The 17,046-nt window shown below is 35.1% G+C and overlaps 1 protein-coding gene across 3 annotated transcripts; it reads right to left on the minus strand.

The window, feature by feature from the left end:
• Nucleotides 1-697: 697 nt before the first annotated feature.
• LOC133722096 (uncharacterized) lies at nt 698-15,831 on the minus strand. Of its 3 annotated transcripts, none has more exons than XM_062148924.1 (10): nt 15,714-15,831; nt 4,078-4,291; nt 3,473-3,630; nt 3,241-3,386; nt 3,011-3,073; nt 2,837-2,929; nt 1,813-1,974; nt 1,490-1,722; nt 1,206-1,384; nt 698-1,115 (listed from the first exon to the last, which is right to left on the minus strand). In XM_062148924.1, exons 1-10 carry the CDS (start codon nt 15,817-15,819, stop codon nt 871-873), a joined length of 1,599 nt encoding a protein of 532 aa, XP_062004908.1. In that variant the 5' UTR covers nt 15,820-15,831; the 3' UTR covers nt 698-870. The 3 variants fall into 3 exon arrangements, with proteins under 3 accessions (XP_062004908.1, XP_062004912.1, XP_062004901.1); XM_062148928.1 differs by lacking the exon at nt 15,714-15,831 and adding an exon at nt 4,664-4,816 and having other exon boundaries at nt 1,224-1,384; XM_062148917.1 differs by lacking the exon at nt 15,714-15,831 and adding an exon at nt 4,664-4,815.
• Nucleotides 15,832-17,046: the final 1,215 nt, after the last annotated feature.

Below are 17,046 nucleotides of genomic sequence, written 5' to 3' on the forward strand. Positions count from 1 at the left end.
ACATGATAGAACAGCATTCACTATTCACATGAGAAATAAAAATAGTGAAATTGATTTTCTATGGAAGATATTTTGTACCCCTTTTAATGTGGTTCAAGTACGAGGAAGTTTACGAAAAATAAAAATAAAAATAAAAATATTAAAGACACGAAATAAAAGAGTTACCAACAAAGAACACACTAAAATGCTAAAATACACGGTTCAAATTATGCTCTGCCGCCATCAAAAAAAAAAAGGTATGCTCTGCCACCAATATCAGCAAAGCCAAACCTAATAGACATCCACCCCGTCATTCTAATCACATTCCATCCAATCTTTGCCTGCCTTGGGACAAAAGCTACCTCATAGTTGAGTGTCCCTATCTCGTCCAGAAAACCTAATTGGATTTGAAGTCGCAACTATTGACGAAGAGAAAACATGACGCGAGAGTGCATGGTCAACACACACCTAAAGCGCCTACGTTCCGCTTGCAGCCAATTACGCCAATTAGAATTTTCTTGGTATTATTTCTTTACTAATTCATCTTAAGCATATGGCTGAATACTAATGTGATGATTTGGTTACATCGCCTGGAGACCCCAAGGCCCAAGCAAAACACCTGAACAAAGCTTCAAACTCAGGAACTTCAATTGTTACAAATCTAGTAGTCCACATCAAATAGATTGGGCTTGATTCGAACTAAATGTGGTCCAAGTACTATCAAAATGCAGTGTATAATATACCAAAACAGATGCCTAAACTGATGGCCTGTTGTTGAATTACACTGTTGAGTTACAAAAAATCATCAGGTTTGCTCAGATTGCTCGTACAGGTTAACGTTACACAACAAAAACTATCTACGGAATTTACAACAAGTGTCAACACTTGACACTAGAAGAACCAGCTACGGCGCTGCTCATCAGTCTTTCTGCTGCTGAGTGGGGTGATACTGATTCTATCAGCATTTGCAACTACCCACTTGCCGAAATCAGGTGAAGAAGCAAGTTCTTCCAGGGCTTTCTCCGTCGTGTGTCTGGTGATACTTTCCCACTCATGTCTTGGCACCGCTCTCCTCTCAGGTGTAGTGTGGATATAAGAAGGGTATAACCTTTCTGATGGTGATGCACTTCTAGAACCTGTAACAAAAATTAGTATATAATGGTTCACTCATGTAGCAGAAAGAATATATGCAAATAGAAAATAAAATATACAGGAAATAAGCAAACCTAGGCCAGATGAAATACATGAAGCCAGGGTAGAGTTTCTGGATCCGGGCCTTGGGAACTTATAGTCGTCATCGCTTTGAAACTCGTTGATGACCTCATCAGGTGCATATTCAGAAGGTGGAGAATCAGGAATCTCTGATCTTCTGCTCTTCTTCTTTTTGGGTGATTTCAACAATTTCCTGCAAAAAAAATCCGAAATTTCATGAATGGCTTAAAACCATTACAAAAGTCAAAAGAAACATGGATGTAATTCTCCAGATCATTTGAGACATGATACCAGATACCTGTACATGCGACGGTGATGAATCCATCTGAAGATTTCCTGCACTGAAGAGATTACACCTCCAAATATTATAGCGATTGTCCTCGCTATAAAAGAGACTATTGTTCCAAATGCTATGGTTATTTTCCTCATAAAAGAGAGTATAACTCCAAACATTATAGCAATTTTCCTCACTATAAAAGGGAGCAAGGGGACCGTTATGGCTCCTGCTGCCAGTAGCGGATCACCAGAACTCTGAAACCAAACCAAGGAATATTCAAATCACCAAATAGAAAATTAGACATTTACCAAATCATGGTTAAATATAGATCTAATATAACTTACCTGTGAAAGCAGAAGAAGAGCTACAAACCGGATGGTCCACAAAACAAACAGAGATGTGCTAGAATCAATTGATCCATCTTCTCTCAGGGCCATTTTACGAACTGTCCAGAATCCCAACCATGCTCCAGCCAGAAAAATAAAAGCCAGAAGAAATATAGCCAACTGCAAATTATTGAGAGCACTTTCCAGTTAGTACAAGCAGTTACCATAATCTTCAGAATATGGTGGCAACAAAGCTACAGAGATACATTTCCATTGAGTCAAGTGATCAGGATAAGCAAAACATATAGGTCAGAGTCTAATGAAAGAAGAATGTAATATTGATAATTATTAAAAATAAAAAATAATTAAAAAACGCAAATCTCAAAAACAAACAGAAAACATAAATATCAAATGACCCATGTAAGGCTTGCAGTGTGATTTTCTAAGCTTCTAAGGTATCATGACATTCAAAACTTGAATCTGCATGCATCAATCATTACACACCTGAAAGAGAATATATTCAGAATCAACACCCAGAGGAAAAGACTTGAAAGGGTTTATATTTTACGAGAACAGATTAACAAATCATATTTCATTGGAAGAAGATTCTCTAATTGGTTCATATTTTATTAAAGCATACAACTATGTGCAATATTGATGCAGATATAATGAACCTCTTTCCCCTAAAAGAAGGCTGTTATCAACAGATCTATGCATATCGTTAGAAACCACCTACAAATTTATCACAAAACTAAATCTAAAGATGGCTTCAATTTGCTCGACTTAAGTTGGCTTGCTCAGCAAACCAGAGATGAAAATATTAAATGACGAATATGATAGCTTTCTACAACTAGCAGCATAGAAATATATTAGTCATTTTGCAGGTAATTTCCAACAATCAAAGACCAAGACACACAATGGGATAATCTGGGATGAAGATAATTCTTTAAGCATAACTAACATACAGAATTATACATCTCTTTGCTAATTGTGGTTTTATGGAAGAGATACTAGGGCAATTATCAAAATAATGATAACATACAGGATTATACATCTCTTCGCTAATTCCAAGCTCTGTTAGTACTGAACGCAATAGCCCTGGGATGTAGCTGAGGAGAAAAGATCCCAAACCAACCTGATATAAAAATAAACTTAAATGGATCAGTCATGAAAATGAACAGGTAAAAAGGTGAATTAACTTAAGCTGGACACATACCACAGATGAAAACAAAAAAATTCCGAGCGAACTCTTCCGACCTGTTGGGAGAAGCTTCATCCCCTGTAAACAACCAGAAGAACAGAATGCCATTATAATCAGTTCTAATCTGTTGGATAACTATAAGGACTTTTGATTGATTTACATATTTTAAAAAGGATCTATATCACATGCATAGCTTAAAAAGGATACATAAATTACATATGTACAGGAAAGGAAGATTACATTACCTGAAAAAGGACGATCAATAGTACAAGGACCACCCCTATTGCCATTCCACTGCCGTAATAGAATACCAATGAATTGCTCAGAGAAGGCGCCAAACTCATCAAGATTACACCAGACACAAAAAATACCAGGCGAGATATAAAAAATTCTGCAAAACAAAAACACAGATTAGTGAACCAGGAACTAAAATAAGGGTCAGAGTTAAAGTATTTGCATGTGAGACTGAGAAGTTACCTTCTTCAAGGGACACCTCAAAACTCTCTAAGGATGAACCCACTGTCCGTATATCTAAGAGTTTGCGCTCATAAGGTGACATGGATCCAGACCAGGACCCCTTGGAAACTTTCTCCCACTGGCTGTGAGGGCACATTCCTATCCCACGAGAAGTATTTCTGCAAGAAACGTAACACTCTTAAGTTGGTTCCATAAGCTTCATCACTTTTGTCGTCACACAAAACTAAATCTTCACTCCAAGCACTTCGAATTACATTATGGTAGAGGGCATTACTCGGTTGACAGCTAAGACATATGAGCACATTAATAAGCACAACAGTGCACTTTGCTCAAAAGTTGAAAATAGAGGTAAAAAATGCACAGGTAATCAAATACAAGTGCAAATCTTTCAACAGGATTTACCCAATTTCATTACTAGAGCCCACAAAAATCTTCACAAAACATTTGAAATATTCCACTCAAACAAAACAAATATAACCATTCCCATGCACAAAGAACTCTTCAAAGCAACAGCAAATAAACTATCAAACACAATGGATTACCATAATTCATTCATATTCAGTTGCATACAAACAATACCTAGAACCATACTATCAAACACTCACCTGTGGAAGCAAACCTCAAAAGGCCGTATCCGAAAGCTCGAATTTGTTGATATCTTCACCTTCACCGTGTCGGCAAACTTCTCCAGATATTTAAGCCTTGACAATCCACATACATGAACTCTTCCACACAACACTGAAGTTCCAGGCTTAGCACCAGGAGAATTTTGCACCAGCACACCATTCGATAATTGCAAAGTAGCATTCTCACCAATAACTGCAAAACCAAAAGCACAGAGCCATGAGAACCCTAAAATGCAAACCTCTCACCATCCCTACGAATTAGGCCCCCTACATCTGCCTATTAAATCCAAAAACAAACACTTGATTACAATAGAAGTTTCATTTCTTCAATCTTTATTGATGCCTAACAAGTACAACCCTAAATTGAGTTATAGAATTTTTCAAAATCTCGTACCAAAAGACACAAAGTTTCAGTCTTTTTTCTTTGTTCCTCACAATGTTCACCAAAGAAGAGAACCAAAAACAATAGGTGATTCAAATTACTGAACCACAGCATCAAAAACCCTAAGATTTTACAATTTCACGGCGCGACGAAATTGAAAGAGTAAATGGAAGAGAAAGTTACCTAAAGAATACCCAGTCGGCGATTCAGAGGAATAAGAAGAAGAGGGCAGCGTGAGGAACAGAAGCCATATAATGCACGCAGCGACCCAAACCGGCTTAGAAGAAGCCATAGTTTTCTGGGTTTGGAGTCACAGAGAGAAAGAGTGAGAGGATATATAGGTAGAAGAAAGGCGCGCGTTGAAAATACGCAACGTTGGTGAGGTTAGTTTCGATATTTTGGTGTATGGATTTCGAAATTTTATATTTGGGCCGATCCGCGGCTTGGACGTGTTTGATATTTGGGCCGAGTTTACGAGTCGTTACCAAAATTGAAATTTCGATTGATCCACTTATTGGTTTAAAGGCACGACAAATCTAAATTACTGGTGTATTTTCTTAGCATAATCATGGGAAAATTATGTGTTGTGTCTGCAACGAGTGTTATGAAACTCATGTGTGAAGCAAGAAGAAGTGCTTGAACAGATAGAATCTTTCAGATTGGAAGCAAGCACAAATGTCTCCACTCATTAATAACAATTAGTGGTCGGGTATAGTGTGCTGCAACAATCAGTGGTTCGTGACTCCATGTTATAGTGTCTAATTTCTCTATCAATGTATGTATCCATGGTCTGGTAATCCTTATGCTTCTGGCAACATATATTTTTTTATATATTTTTTTAGAATAACTTCTGGCAACATATATATGGAGCATTGCATGCCTAGAAAAAATTCATAGTGTGATACACCTAAAATAGGCGTAATAATTTAACCCTGCAATCACAAATATTAGTCAATCGTAGTATAGGAAAGAAGGGGTCTCCCGCAGAGGATTGTATTTAAATCACTAATCTATGACTCGATTTAAAACTAAAAACCTTATCTATCCAATCCAAAAGAACTGACTGGCAGACGACTCTAAACTACTCTAAATGCAACGAAAATTTACAGAGACAACCTAGACACACTAAACTAAAGGCTGACAAGGTTTCAGAATTTTTGGGGTTTATTTGGTATGTCAAATAAATAAAAGCAAACGAAGAACAGAAAGGTGACGAAAATAAAAGAATTGTTTTTGAGTTTTTATTTTAGGGTTTTGAAATAAATGATAAAAGGCTAGCTAGGAACTACTTCTCACCACTAGATCATGATTACGCATGTGATATGTTCCAACTTGTTTCAATTCATTCGGATATCCTTACCCAAGCTAAGCCAATGATGTGTTGATCTTAACCTATCAATCTTTCTTACTTGGTATGTTAAGAGAATGATGTCTTCAACTTAACTTAGCTTCTAGAATCAAACCTAGAGTGATGTTCTCGCATAGCTCTCACCTAGAAGTCATTAAGGTCAAAAAGATTATGAATAAAGCTAGGCAATTTAGGTACTGATGTTGTCCTAATCTATCTAGATATTGGTTCATAAGAATGGGTCTCAAGTCATTCAATCGCTACTCTAGAATGCATATAGACATGGACGATCATACACACATTCATAGCAATATAACCTAGCATGCTTACTAATGTTGGCCACCACTAACAAACATACAAGATTAATCAATGATAAACCAATGAACCAACAAACAACCAAAATTCAAGAAACATATTAATAAATACCAATATCATAAATTACATCATGTCTAGGGCTGAAAGCAGCCCCTAACTATGGAAAACTATTAGCAAGACATAAAAGAAATAAAATAAAACAAGAAAAGACAGGAAGGAGAGGATGGCGGCAATGGGCTGATGTTATGCGTCCAAAGATGTCTACAATGATGCCCTAGACTCTTTTTTATATAGTTATTGCGTCATGACTTCTTCTCCTCCAAGAACTAAGGAATTTGATCTCTAATTAAAGGAGGACTTTTAATTCTTCTTCCCTTATAGCTCTAGGAGACAATATTTCCTTCTTTGAACTCAGATTCGCGTGCAGCCTGACCTCCTTGTACTAAATCGGTCATAATTTTTTCTAGAAAAATGATATTCACAAACCGTAAAAAGGTTTGGAAACTAGACATCCGAGGCTAGCTTTCTATCAATATAAAGATCATTATCTGGATCATCCTGAACTGCTCTCAGTACTCTGTCAAAGTTGACTGATTTGCACAGACAGATTTACTGATTTTGTCTTTCAATCCCTCTTTTGCTTCTTTTCTTCTTCTTTGCTCTAAAATACCTACAAAACATATAAACAAAATAAATAACTAGAAAATATCAAGAACTAACAATGAAAATATAAAGGAATTTGATATAAATAATGTACAATTACGCTCCTATCATAGTGGTCTTGCAGAACTTTGTTCAATGAATTTTTATTATATGCAAATAACATTACATACTTTCACTATCACATCAAACTGTCACGGCAACCCTTTTATATTCCTCCTTGAGTTCTTTTGCATTGCTTTTTGGTTTGAGATTCCTTGAATTATAGAGAAAGCCATCTTCTTGATTTTCTATTTGATTTAGGATTCTCCACATCATCTTTCCAATAAAAGCTGGTCATTTCATCAATGTGATAAATGTGAATAGCCTCCATATTTGCTGCGTCATCTCCATAAGTAAGGCTTCTCGATCCATCAAGGTCTCCTGCTTGGGCCAGGACTTCAAGCTTTTCTTTATTTGCGCATATTTCCTCCATATCACTCTCTTTTTGTATATTTGCTCCTAAAAACCTAATAAACACAAAAGTAAGTTAATATAGGGTAAATTCCTCCTATGGTACCTGAGGTATTGCTACTTGGACAGTTTGATACCTGATGTATTAAAGGGGACAGTTTGGTACTTGAAGTTAGACTTCATTTGACACTTTGGTACTTCTGTTAATTTTTCTGTTAAATGTAAGGATAAAAATGACATTTAGAATATATGTATAAAAACATAATAAAAAAACATGAGTTTGTGGGTTGATTTTCTTCATAATTTTATAGGTATGAATTAATGCTTATGGGTTATGTTGAAGGTGAAATATTCGAATTTTATGTTTAAGAAATATAGTAATCATATAGTGAACACCCATGAGAGTACTCCATTGAAACTAGTCTCGTACAACTAATTTTTTTTAAACATAAAATTCAATTATGTCAACTTTTGTTTGGACCCAAAATAAGCATTTTGGCCTGACAAGGCACGTCTTGGAGAAATTGAGCCAATATCAGTGGCTCAAGCTATATATTGTCGACAAGCTCGAAATATATATTTAGAGGCTAAATAAAGCCTACTATGGAAGTATGACAAGTCAACTTTAGCATATTTTCCTACTTCGGCTAGGAGAAACCGAGCTAAACAAGGAAGGAGGGGTGGCAGACTAACCAAATGAAATCGAAATGTGCTGAAACTTTCCAGATCCATTCTAGACATCCCAAGAATCATTTCTTATGAAGAGTGCAAGAGCTTTTTTTGAGTGGAAGGCCTTCAAACAATCAGCCCAATTTTCTACAGAAGCAAAACTGGAAAACTGGACCTGTAAGAGGTCCAGCAGAATTTTCGGCCCAACCACATGGAATAAAAATCTGAAAATTTGTCAAGATGATGTACACTCATAGTGGAACATTTCATATGAAGAAGTCGAAGGCATATAATGAAGTCTTGTTGGAGAAATAATTGAAGGAATAAAGGGGCAGAAACTGACCTAAAACCAACTCAATATTCACATGTTCATGTTTCCTACCCACATGAAGAAAGCTAGATGCTTTTCTCTTTTTCCTTGGATATATTTTTCTTCTACAATCTCTTTAATAGATCATCACCACTTCCATGTTGCTGCACCTTCATGCTTTGCTTTCATTTCATCTTTTCTCTATCTTTTCCATATTTTACAAGTGAACTTAGATCTACTTTCATTATTTTTCTTCCACTCATCATTTCACTCTTCTTTTTCTTCCCTATATAAACACCTTCTCCTCTCATTCTAACAGACACATTCACATACAACAACAATATCTCTAAGATGATCTAAGTTCTCTCTAGAGCAAACCTCTCTAAGAGCAACTCTTCTCATTCTCTTTCTCTTAGCGGTGATCACACTCCTAGTCCTAGTCTTCTCAGAAGCCGACTTTCAGTGCCACCAAACCCTCTGTCAACGTGCTTCGGTCCTAGTCTCCTCGGGAGCCGACGATAGTGCCGCGACCACAACGGTTACAGAACCAGCCAAGCAAGGGTAACGCCCTAGCAACCCAGCCAAGCTAAAGTCACGCTTTAGCAAGATCTCAACATTTCCCGGTGATGTCGCTCTGCTCGATCTACAATATTGAGTATCGATTGTGTTAACAAGAAGAAACTTCAGCAAAGTCCTCACCACGAGGCAGAAAGAATCCCACGACGAGGTTGGTGCTCTCCTCGTCTACAATCGCTTGATAGAAGTCAGGTCAAGGGACACCCCCGACGACCGCACCCGAACGGTGCTGGCACGCCCGCGCAAGAAAAGAGACTGTTGACCAGCTGCAGCAAAATTGGAGCCAAACAACTTTAACATAACCCAAAAGCATTAATTCATTTTCATTTTCTCCTAAATGACCCAAAAAATGATGAAGACCTAAAATAATATCAAATAATATCATCGCATTGTGTTTATGAAGAGGAGGAAAAATCAGTGGATTCATAGAGAATAGTACCAAAAAAATATCTGATTATTATATTTCTTTAACATAAAATTCGAATATTTCACCTTCAACATAACTCATAAACATTAATTCATACCTATAAAATTATGAAGAACGGCAATCAACCCACAAACTCATGTTTTTTTATTATGTTTTTATACATATATTCTAAATGTCAATTTTATCCTTACATTTAACAGAAAAATTAACAGAAGTACCAAAGTGTCAAACAAAGTCTAACTTCAGGTATCAAACTGTCCCCTTTAATACATCGGGTATCAAACTGTCTAAGTAGCAATACCTCAGGTACCATAGGAGGAATTTACCCATTAATATATGAAGGGAAAATACAATAAACTATCAAGATTAATATAAGGATCAACATTATAACCGTCGCATAAAATGCTCCTATCAATCCCGAAGAAGCTAAAAACAGTATTTATTATTTTCAGTAACTGATACTATAACAATTACTAAACTACTTCAATTAATGCATTTTATGCCATTGCATTCTAGTGATTTGATTTTGATACATTTCATGGCGATGTTGATGGGCACATTGTGATCAACAGGGGCGGAGCCACATTGGGGCCCAGTGGGTCTCGTGCCCCAGTTATATTATATACAATTTGGTTTGTTTATTACACAGTATGCTAGTTTAGTGTAGTGGATGGTTGATGAGATAGCAACATGAAGGTCATGGGTTCGAGACTAACAACCAAGTTTTTATTTTTTGTTGGTCTGAATATTTTAAGTTTATATATAATATATATTATGTTTTGGACATTAGCACTATTTTTAATATACTCTTTAATTATTTTTCAAAAACTTTAATATAGTTATTGACAAATTGCATTTGACAATTTACAAAATATCATTTTGAGTATTTTTTTTTCTTTTATGAAGTTTTGATATTTTGTGAATGTGTTTTTTTTCTTCTTAATATGGAGTTTTGATATTTTGTGTGCCCCACTTAAAATCTAATCCTCTCTGCCACTGGTGATCAAGTAAATTGGGTTTCATGAGAAAGATGATATGAAGCTCTTTTGTTATTATTTTTGGAATCCTAGGGATGATTCTCTCTTGCTCGGGCTCACTATTGACCCTCTTTGCTCTACTCTATATGAACTTGATTTTGAGATAGGTACTCTACTTACCAAATGTGACTACAAAATTAAACTTCTATTGTACTGACTTACGAAACTTTTATTTTCCAATCAATGTGAAATCCAAAATCCTGGTGTCCCAACAGACATACCTAAACGTTCTTGTTTAGGAACATGATTCAATTACAGGAAATTAAGCTATTCTTCTTTTCTTGTAAATCAGTTTTAATCTTTTTAGAACTTGTAATCATTTTTATCATCCGAAACATAATCGTTCAAACTTATTTATCTAAGCTAATACGATTTGATAAAGTTTGACGAATTTCTCATGTGGGAGCAGACCTTCAATGCAAGAAGACAACATTATAAGATTTGATATATAGCAGATTCGTTTGATATATGATCCTCAAGTTGTTTCATGCACCTCATGGTAAAAATTGTATCCAAAATATTTTTCTTAATTTTAGTATATCCTTCATAAGCCTCTTTCTTGTGGTTCAATGTGGCAATGGGTAGCTAGGTATCATGATGTATAAGAGGGCTGGTTGTCAATTCCATCCTTTCATCACCATGCTGCAACAACAGAGTAAACTTGTGAACTGTACATTTGCAAAAAATTATGTATAGCATGAAACGAAAATGACTCCACACAAAGTAAATTGTGCATGATCGCAATTTATTGGAGTAGGACCTTAATTACCATAATGTATACAAAGTTATTGAATGAAGCATCTTTAACATTAGATAATCAGAAGAAGTCATTATCAATTAGCTTAGCACAATGAGTATAAGTATATATAGAAAATGTCAGTAAAAGTCCACGAAGCAAGGCTTTAAAAGCTGGCTCAAATAACACCTTTTCTTCTAAACAAAGTGCAAACATTGTACTGCAACCTCATCAAACTTAACCTAGATTGGTAACTTAAAATGTGAGAATTGGCAGGTTCACTACTAGAGCAACAACATCATTGAGAATCGGCAGGTTCACTAGTAGCAGTCAATTCCATCCTTTCATCACCATGCTGCAACTACAAAGTAAACTTGTGAACAGTACTTTCGCAAAAAATTATGTATAGCACGAAACGAAAATGAATCCACACAAAGTAAACTGTGCATAATCGCAATTTATTGGAGTAAGACCTTAATTACCATAATGTATACAAAGTTATTGAATGAAACATCTTTAACATTAGATAATTAGAAGAAGTCACTATCAATTAGCTGTAGCCCAATAAGTATAAGTATATATAGCAAATGTCCGTAAAAGTCCCTAAAGCAAGGCTTTAAAAACTGGCTCAATTAACACCCTTTCTTCTAAATGAAGTGCAAACATAGTACTGCAACCTCATCAAACTTAACCTAGATTGGCAACTTGAAAGTTGAGAATTGGCAGGTTCACTACTAGAGCAATAACATCATTGAGAATTGGCAGGTTCACTAGTAGTTGTCAACTGCATCCTTTCATCACCATGCTGCAACTATAGAGTAAACTTGTGAACAGTACTTTCACCAAAAATTATGTATAGCACGAAACGAAAATGACTCCACACAAAGTAAACTGTGTATAATCGCAATTTATTAGAGTACTAAGACCTTAATTACCGTAATGTATACAAAGTTATTGAATGAAGCAGCTTTGACATTAGATAATCAGAAGAAGTCACTATCAATTAGCTATAGCACAATGAGTATAAGTATATACAGCAAATGTCAGTAAAAGTCTATGAAGCAAGGCTTTAAAAACTGACTCAATTAACACCCTTTCTTCTAAACGAAGTGCAAACATAGTACTGCAACCTCATCAAACTTAACCTAGATTGGTAACTTGAAAGGTGAGAATTGGCAGGTTCAATACTAGCTAGAGCAACAACATCATTGAGAATTGGCAAGTTCACTAATAGTTGTCAATTCCATCCTTTCATCACCATGCTGCAACTACAAAGTAAACTTGTGAACAATACTTTCGCCAAAAATTATGTATAGCATGAAACGAAAATGACTCCACACAAAGTAAATTGTGCATAATCGCAATTTATTGGAGTAAGACCTTAATTACCATAATGTATTACAAAGTTATTAAATGAAGCAGCTTCAACATTAGATAATCAGAAGAAGTTACTATCAATTAGCTGTAGCACAATGAGTATAAGTATATATAGCAAATGTTGGTAAAAGTCCATGAAGTAAGGCTTTAAATACTGGCTCAATTAACACCCTTTCTTCTAAACGAAGTGCAAACATAGTACTGCAACCTCATCAAACTTAACCTAAATTTGTAACTTGAAAGGTGAGAATTGGCAAGTTCACTACTAGAGCAACAACATATTCGTTCTGCCATATGTTCAACTTGCAAGCTATAAATTAGTTTAAGCCATTCGCCTTTGGTAGTGTTGAAAGAATTTTCAAGTACTTCAATTCGAACTATTTTTTAATAGCGTTTGACAAAAACAAAAAATAATGTATTTTTTTCTTAATTAGTTTGTAGATTAGTGATTAAGTGTTTTCGAACGTTACATGAAGCACTATACGTTTAACAAAATCTACATGCTTATTTGAAAAAGAATTAATTTTTTCTGCAAGTATACCCTTAAAAGTTGAAATAAGTAACAGAGTCATCCTTCTCAAAAAAAAAAAAAAAAAAAAAAAGTAACAGAGTCATCACTTTGGGTAAGATAGATTGCTAGGTTGCAGCTGATCATAATTAACGTTCATCACTGTCACAGTTTTCACTTATGTTGAAAATCAACATACATGGTAGCTTGTTTGGTACATCACTGTCAAAGTTTGGTACATCTTACGTTGAGGATCGAGGATGGAACATCATATTTTTAAATAATTTTTTGAAAATGGTAATTAACCTACCAGTACTTGCTCTGTGTCCGATTGAGTACTCTCATTATAAAAGCAGGGTCTTAGACTCTTAGTTTCTAAGTCCTTGTACAGTTCCTCTGTCCTATCTCTCATCTATGTAAAGGTTCTCTCTCTCTCTCTCTCTCTCTCTCACACACACACACACACAACAATTTAAAGCCGTAGAGCTGCGACTAAAAAAACATTGATCATGTTGACATGTTTGGTTCAATGCAACATTTGACATTTATCTTTATTTTTTTTTGCAGTGATGGACTGGAAGTGTAAGTTTCGTGAGTTCATCTTCAGTGCAGATGATGAGAAAACCACATTTCAAGTTTTCAACACTTGCAGTTTCAGCATCGGAAGCTTCTGTGTACTGTGTGCAATGAAAGTTTTCCCTATAAGGAGCACGGTGAAACTCTGGAGTATCACTATAATAGTGTGAAGCATTGTGGCTTCAACTTTTGTAACAAGAAGAAATGTTCACTACTAGAATTATGTTAATAGACATCAGTTCAGAACCGATGTAAAACTAAAATCCGACCAATGTCTTAGTAGGTGATATAAAAGATCGAGAAAATCAGACATTGGTCAAAAACCGATGTCCCGGATAACAACCAACATCGCTTCTAAAACACAAATCGATGTATAATTGTTATAATCATCATAATTTTATATGTTAACTAAGTTTAATTCTTCATATTTTCACATTTTATGCTTAATAAAGTATATGTCCAACAATACCTAAGTGAACATTTAAATCGATTACAATTTCAAAAATGATGTCTGATACTCTTCTAGACATCAGTGTTCAAAAACTATTGTTTGTTCTTTTGCCATTTTTACGTGCACTATATTATTAGACAAGGAATATGCTTCACAGGTAATTACGTTCATCCAACTAAATCTAAATTGCAAAGTTTGTCCTCAGCCTTGCATAATACATTCTTATTATTTATGGGTGAGTGTTCTTTCAATACAGTTATCTAAAATACATTATATTAAGAGTTCATACTATTGATTATGCGTGTGTCTACATTTGTCTAGTCCCTCAGGTTAGTCTTATTCAAACAATTACTTTTGAATTATACTCCTTTTTTTTTTTGTACCTACAAATTTCTCAAATTTCAAACTGCGTTTGAATTCAAATGGATTATTGTCAATCTATAATAGATAAGAAACTCTAGTAAGCTAGGTGTAGGTGCAATATTGGAACCCGAGACAACAAGGGAGTAAAGCATGCGTCTTACACCTCCTACTTGTATGAGGACAAACTTTGCAATTTAGATTCAGTTGGATGAAAGTAATTACCTAGGAAACATATTCCTCGTCTAATAATACAGGTCATTCCACTTAATGAACGTATTATTTTTCCTTCATTTATAGGTAAACGAAAATTGATTTATTGCATAATGATGTTTGATTCATGATTGACTTGCCAAACAGATAAAAGAAAAGAGAAAAAGAAACAGAATTATAAGGAATGATATATAGTTAGGGTAATTTGTAAAAAAGAATTGAATTAAAATATTAGAAAAACAGAGAGGGTGTGTGAATAGAGAAAATGAGTGTGTGAATAGCACCACTTTTTTTCTTAATTAGTTTGCAGATACTATTTTCAAACGTTACCTGAAGCACAATACGTTTAACAAAATCTACATGCTTATTTGAAAAAGAATTAATTTTTTCTGCAAGTATACCCTTAAAAGTTGAAATAAGTAACAGAGTCATCACGTTGGGTAAGATAGATAGCTAGGTTGCAACTGATCATAATTAACAGAGTCATCACTGTAACAGTTTTCACTTATGTTGAAAATCAACATACATGTTAGCTGGTTTGGTACATCATTGTCATAGTTTGGTACATCTTACGTTAAGGATTGAAGATGCAACATCATATTTTTAAATACAATTTTTTGAAAATGGTTTGGGCAATAAAAAAACTGGCACTTTAGAAAAAGTAATCATATCTAAGATTTAAGATTGTGCTCAACTCCCTAATAAGCCAAAAAAATTATATCTATTATTTTGAGTAACTACTACTATAATAATCACTAAACTACTTCAATTGATGCATTTATATATGCACATTGCTCTCCAATTGTTTGATTGTGATATGTTTAATAGTGACATTAATTAATATATATATATATATATATAAATTTAGCCCACCCCATCCTTACATATGCTAGTGAGAATCGAACATATGACCTTTACAATGTTGGAATTATATGTTTAATGGCGATATTGCAATCAAGTACATTGGAGATTCAAGGGTTCCTGAGAAAGATGATGTGCATCTCTTTTGTTACTAGTTCATTACTTCAAAGTTCTAGGGATGATTCTCTTTTGCTATGCATCACTAGTGGCCCTTTTGCTCTACTATGTGTTCTTGCATTTGGGATAGGTACTCTACAACTAAATGTAACTACTAACTACAAAATTACACTTGTATTGTACTTGGTACAATTTCTTAGCGCGACAAAATTGAGAGAGTAAATGGAAGAGAAAGTTACCTAGAGAATACTCAGCCGGCGATTCAGAGGAAGAAGAAGAGGGAAGCATGAGGAACAGAAGCCATAGAATGCACGCAACAACCCAAACCGGCTTAGAAGAAGCCATAGTTTTCTGGGTTTGGAGTCACAGAGAGAAAGAGTGAGGTAGAAGAAACGCGCGCATTGAAAATACACGACATTGGTCAGGGTAGTTTCGATATTTTGGTATGGATTTCAAAATTTTATAAGGCCTCGAAGAGACCCGATCCACGGCTTAGACATGTTTGATATTTGGGCCGAGTTTATGCTAAGAAAATACACTAGTAATTTTGGTTGATCCACTTATTGGCCCAAAGGCATGACAAATCTAAACGTGGTAATATTTTCTTAGCATAATCATGGAAAAATTATGTGTTGATAGGAGCAATATTTGTGACTTTTTTAATGTCATTCTCTCTACATTTTACTTAGTTATTTTCTTAACATTATCATTTTTAACTTACTTTATTGCATGTATTTAGGTATATTTGAGCTCCAAACGCAGGTAATGAGCTATCAAGAGCTAGAAATGAAAGAAATGAAGGCAAGGAAGAAATGAAGTGCATAAATGATAAAGAAATGGAGAAATGAAGTTTCCCCAATCCGACTAGGAAAAGGAATCACAATTGAAGTAGGAATCATAGGTCAACTAGGAGAGAGCTCGTGGAAATGAATGCAGAAATGAGAAATGACAGAATCCCAGTCAGACAAGGAAACCCATTCCTGCCAGAAAAGGAAACCTAACACGACCAGGAGTCCCTATTGAACAAGGAGAGCTCAGGAAGGTTCCAGAACATTTTGAAAATGAAGAGTCTTAATTGGACTAGGAAACCTGATCACATTAGGAGTCCTGATGATATTAAGATATCTGGGAAGGCTAGGAGATGATGTGGCTTCAAGATGACTCAAGATTGTTCAAGAATGTTCTAGAGAATCAAAAATGGTTTCATACATGAAGATGAGCTTTGAAATTGTCCAATTGAAGAAGCCTGACCCAAAAAGTGAAGCATGTGACTTCCATGTGACCTTCTAGACTATTCTTGACGTCTCAAAGGAGTTTGGTTTCAAAAATAATTCCTTTTGCCATGCAAAGTAAAGAAGATTCAAGAAGATTTCTACAATGAGTCAATTTGGGAGAGTTTAGGAGAAAATGTACTTCGTGTGAAATCAGGAAAAGAAAATAAAAGAGAATAGTTATCAATTTAGGTTTCCTGATTACGTTTTACATGCAAGTTGGCCGAAATAGGGTATAGGTTCATTGGTGATTTTGGCAATCAAGAGGAAGATTTGATTTTTACTTCTCATGCAATATTTT

The sequence above is a fragment of the Rosa rugosa genome, chromosome 1 (assembly GCF_958449725.1).
Source record: "Rosa rugosa chromosome 1, drRosRugo1.1, whole genome shotgun sequence".
Taxonomy (NCBI): domain Eukaryota; kingdom Viridiplantae; phylum Streptophyta; class Magnoliopsida; order Rosales; family Rosaceae; genus Rosa; species Rosa rugosa.

Bases quoted from the DNA above. Each gene is read 5' to 3' on its own strand.
- LOC133722096 (XM_062148917.1), bottom strand. From the start codon at position 4,772: ATGGCTTCTTCTAAGCCGGTTTGGGTCGCTGCGTGCATTATATGGCTT. The intron at 4,292-4,663 runs GTAACTTTCTCT...TTGGTTTTGCAG, and splicing joins GCCGACTGGGTATTCTTTAG to TTATTGGTGAGAATGCTACT. The intron at 1,723-1,812 runs GTAAGTTATATT...GTTTGGTTTCAG, and splicing joins CTCTTCTTCTGCTTTCACAG to AGTTCTGGTGATCCGCTACT.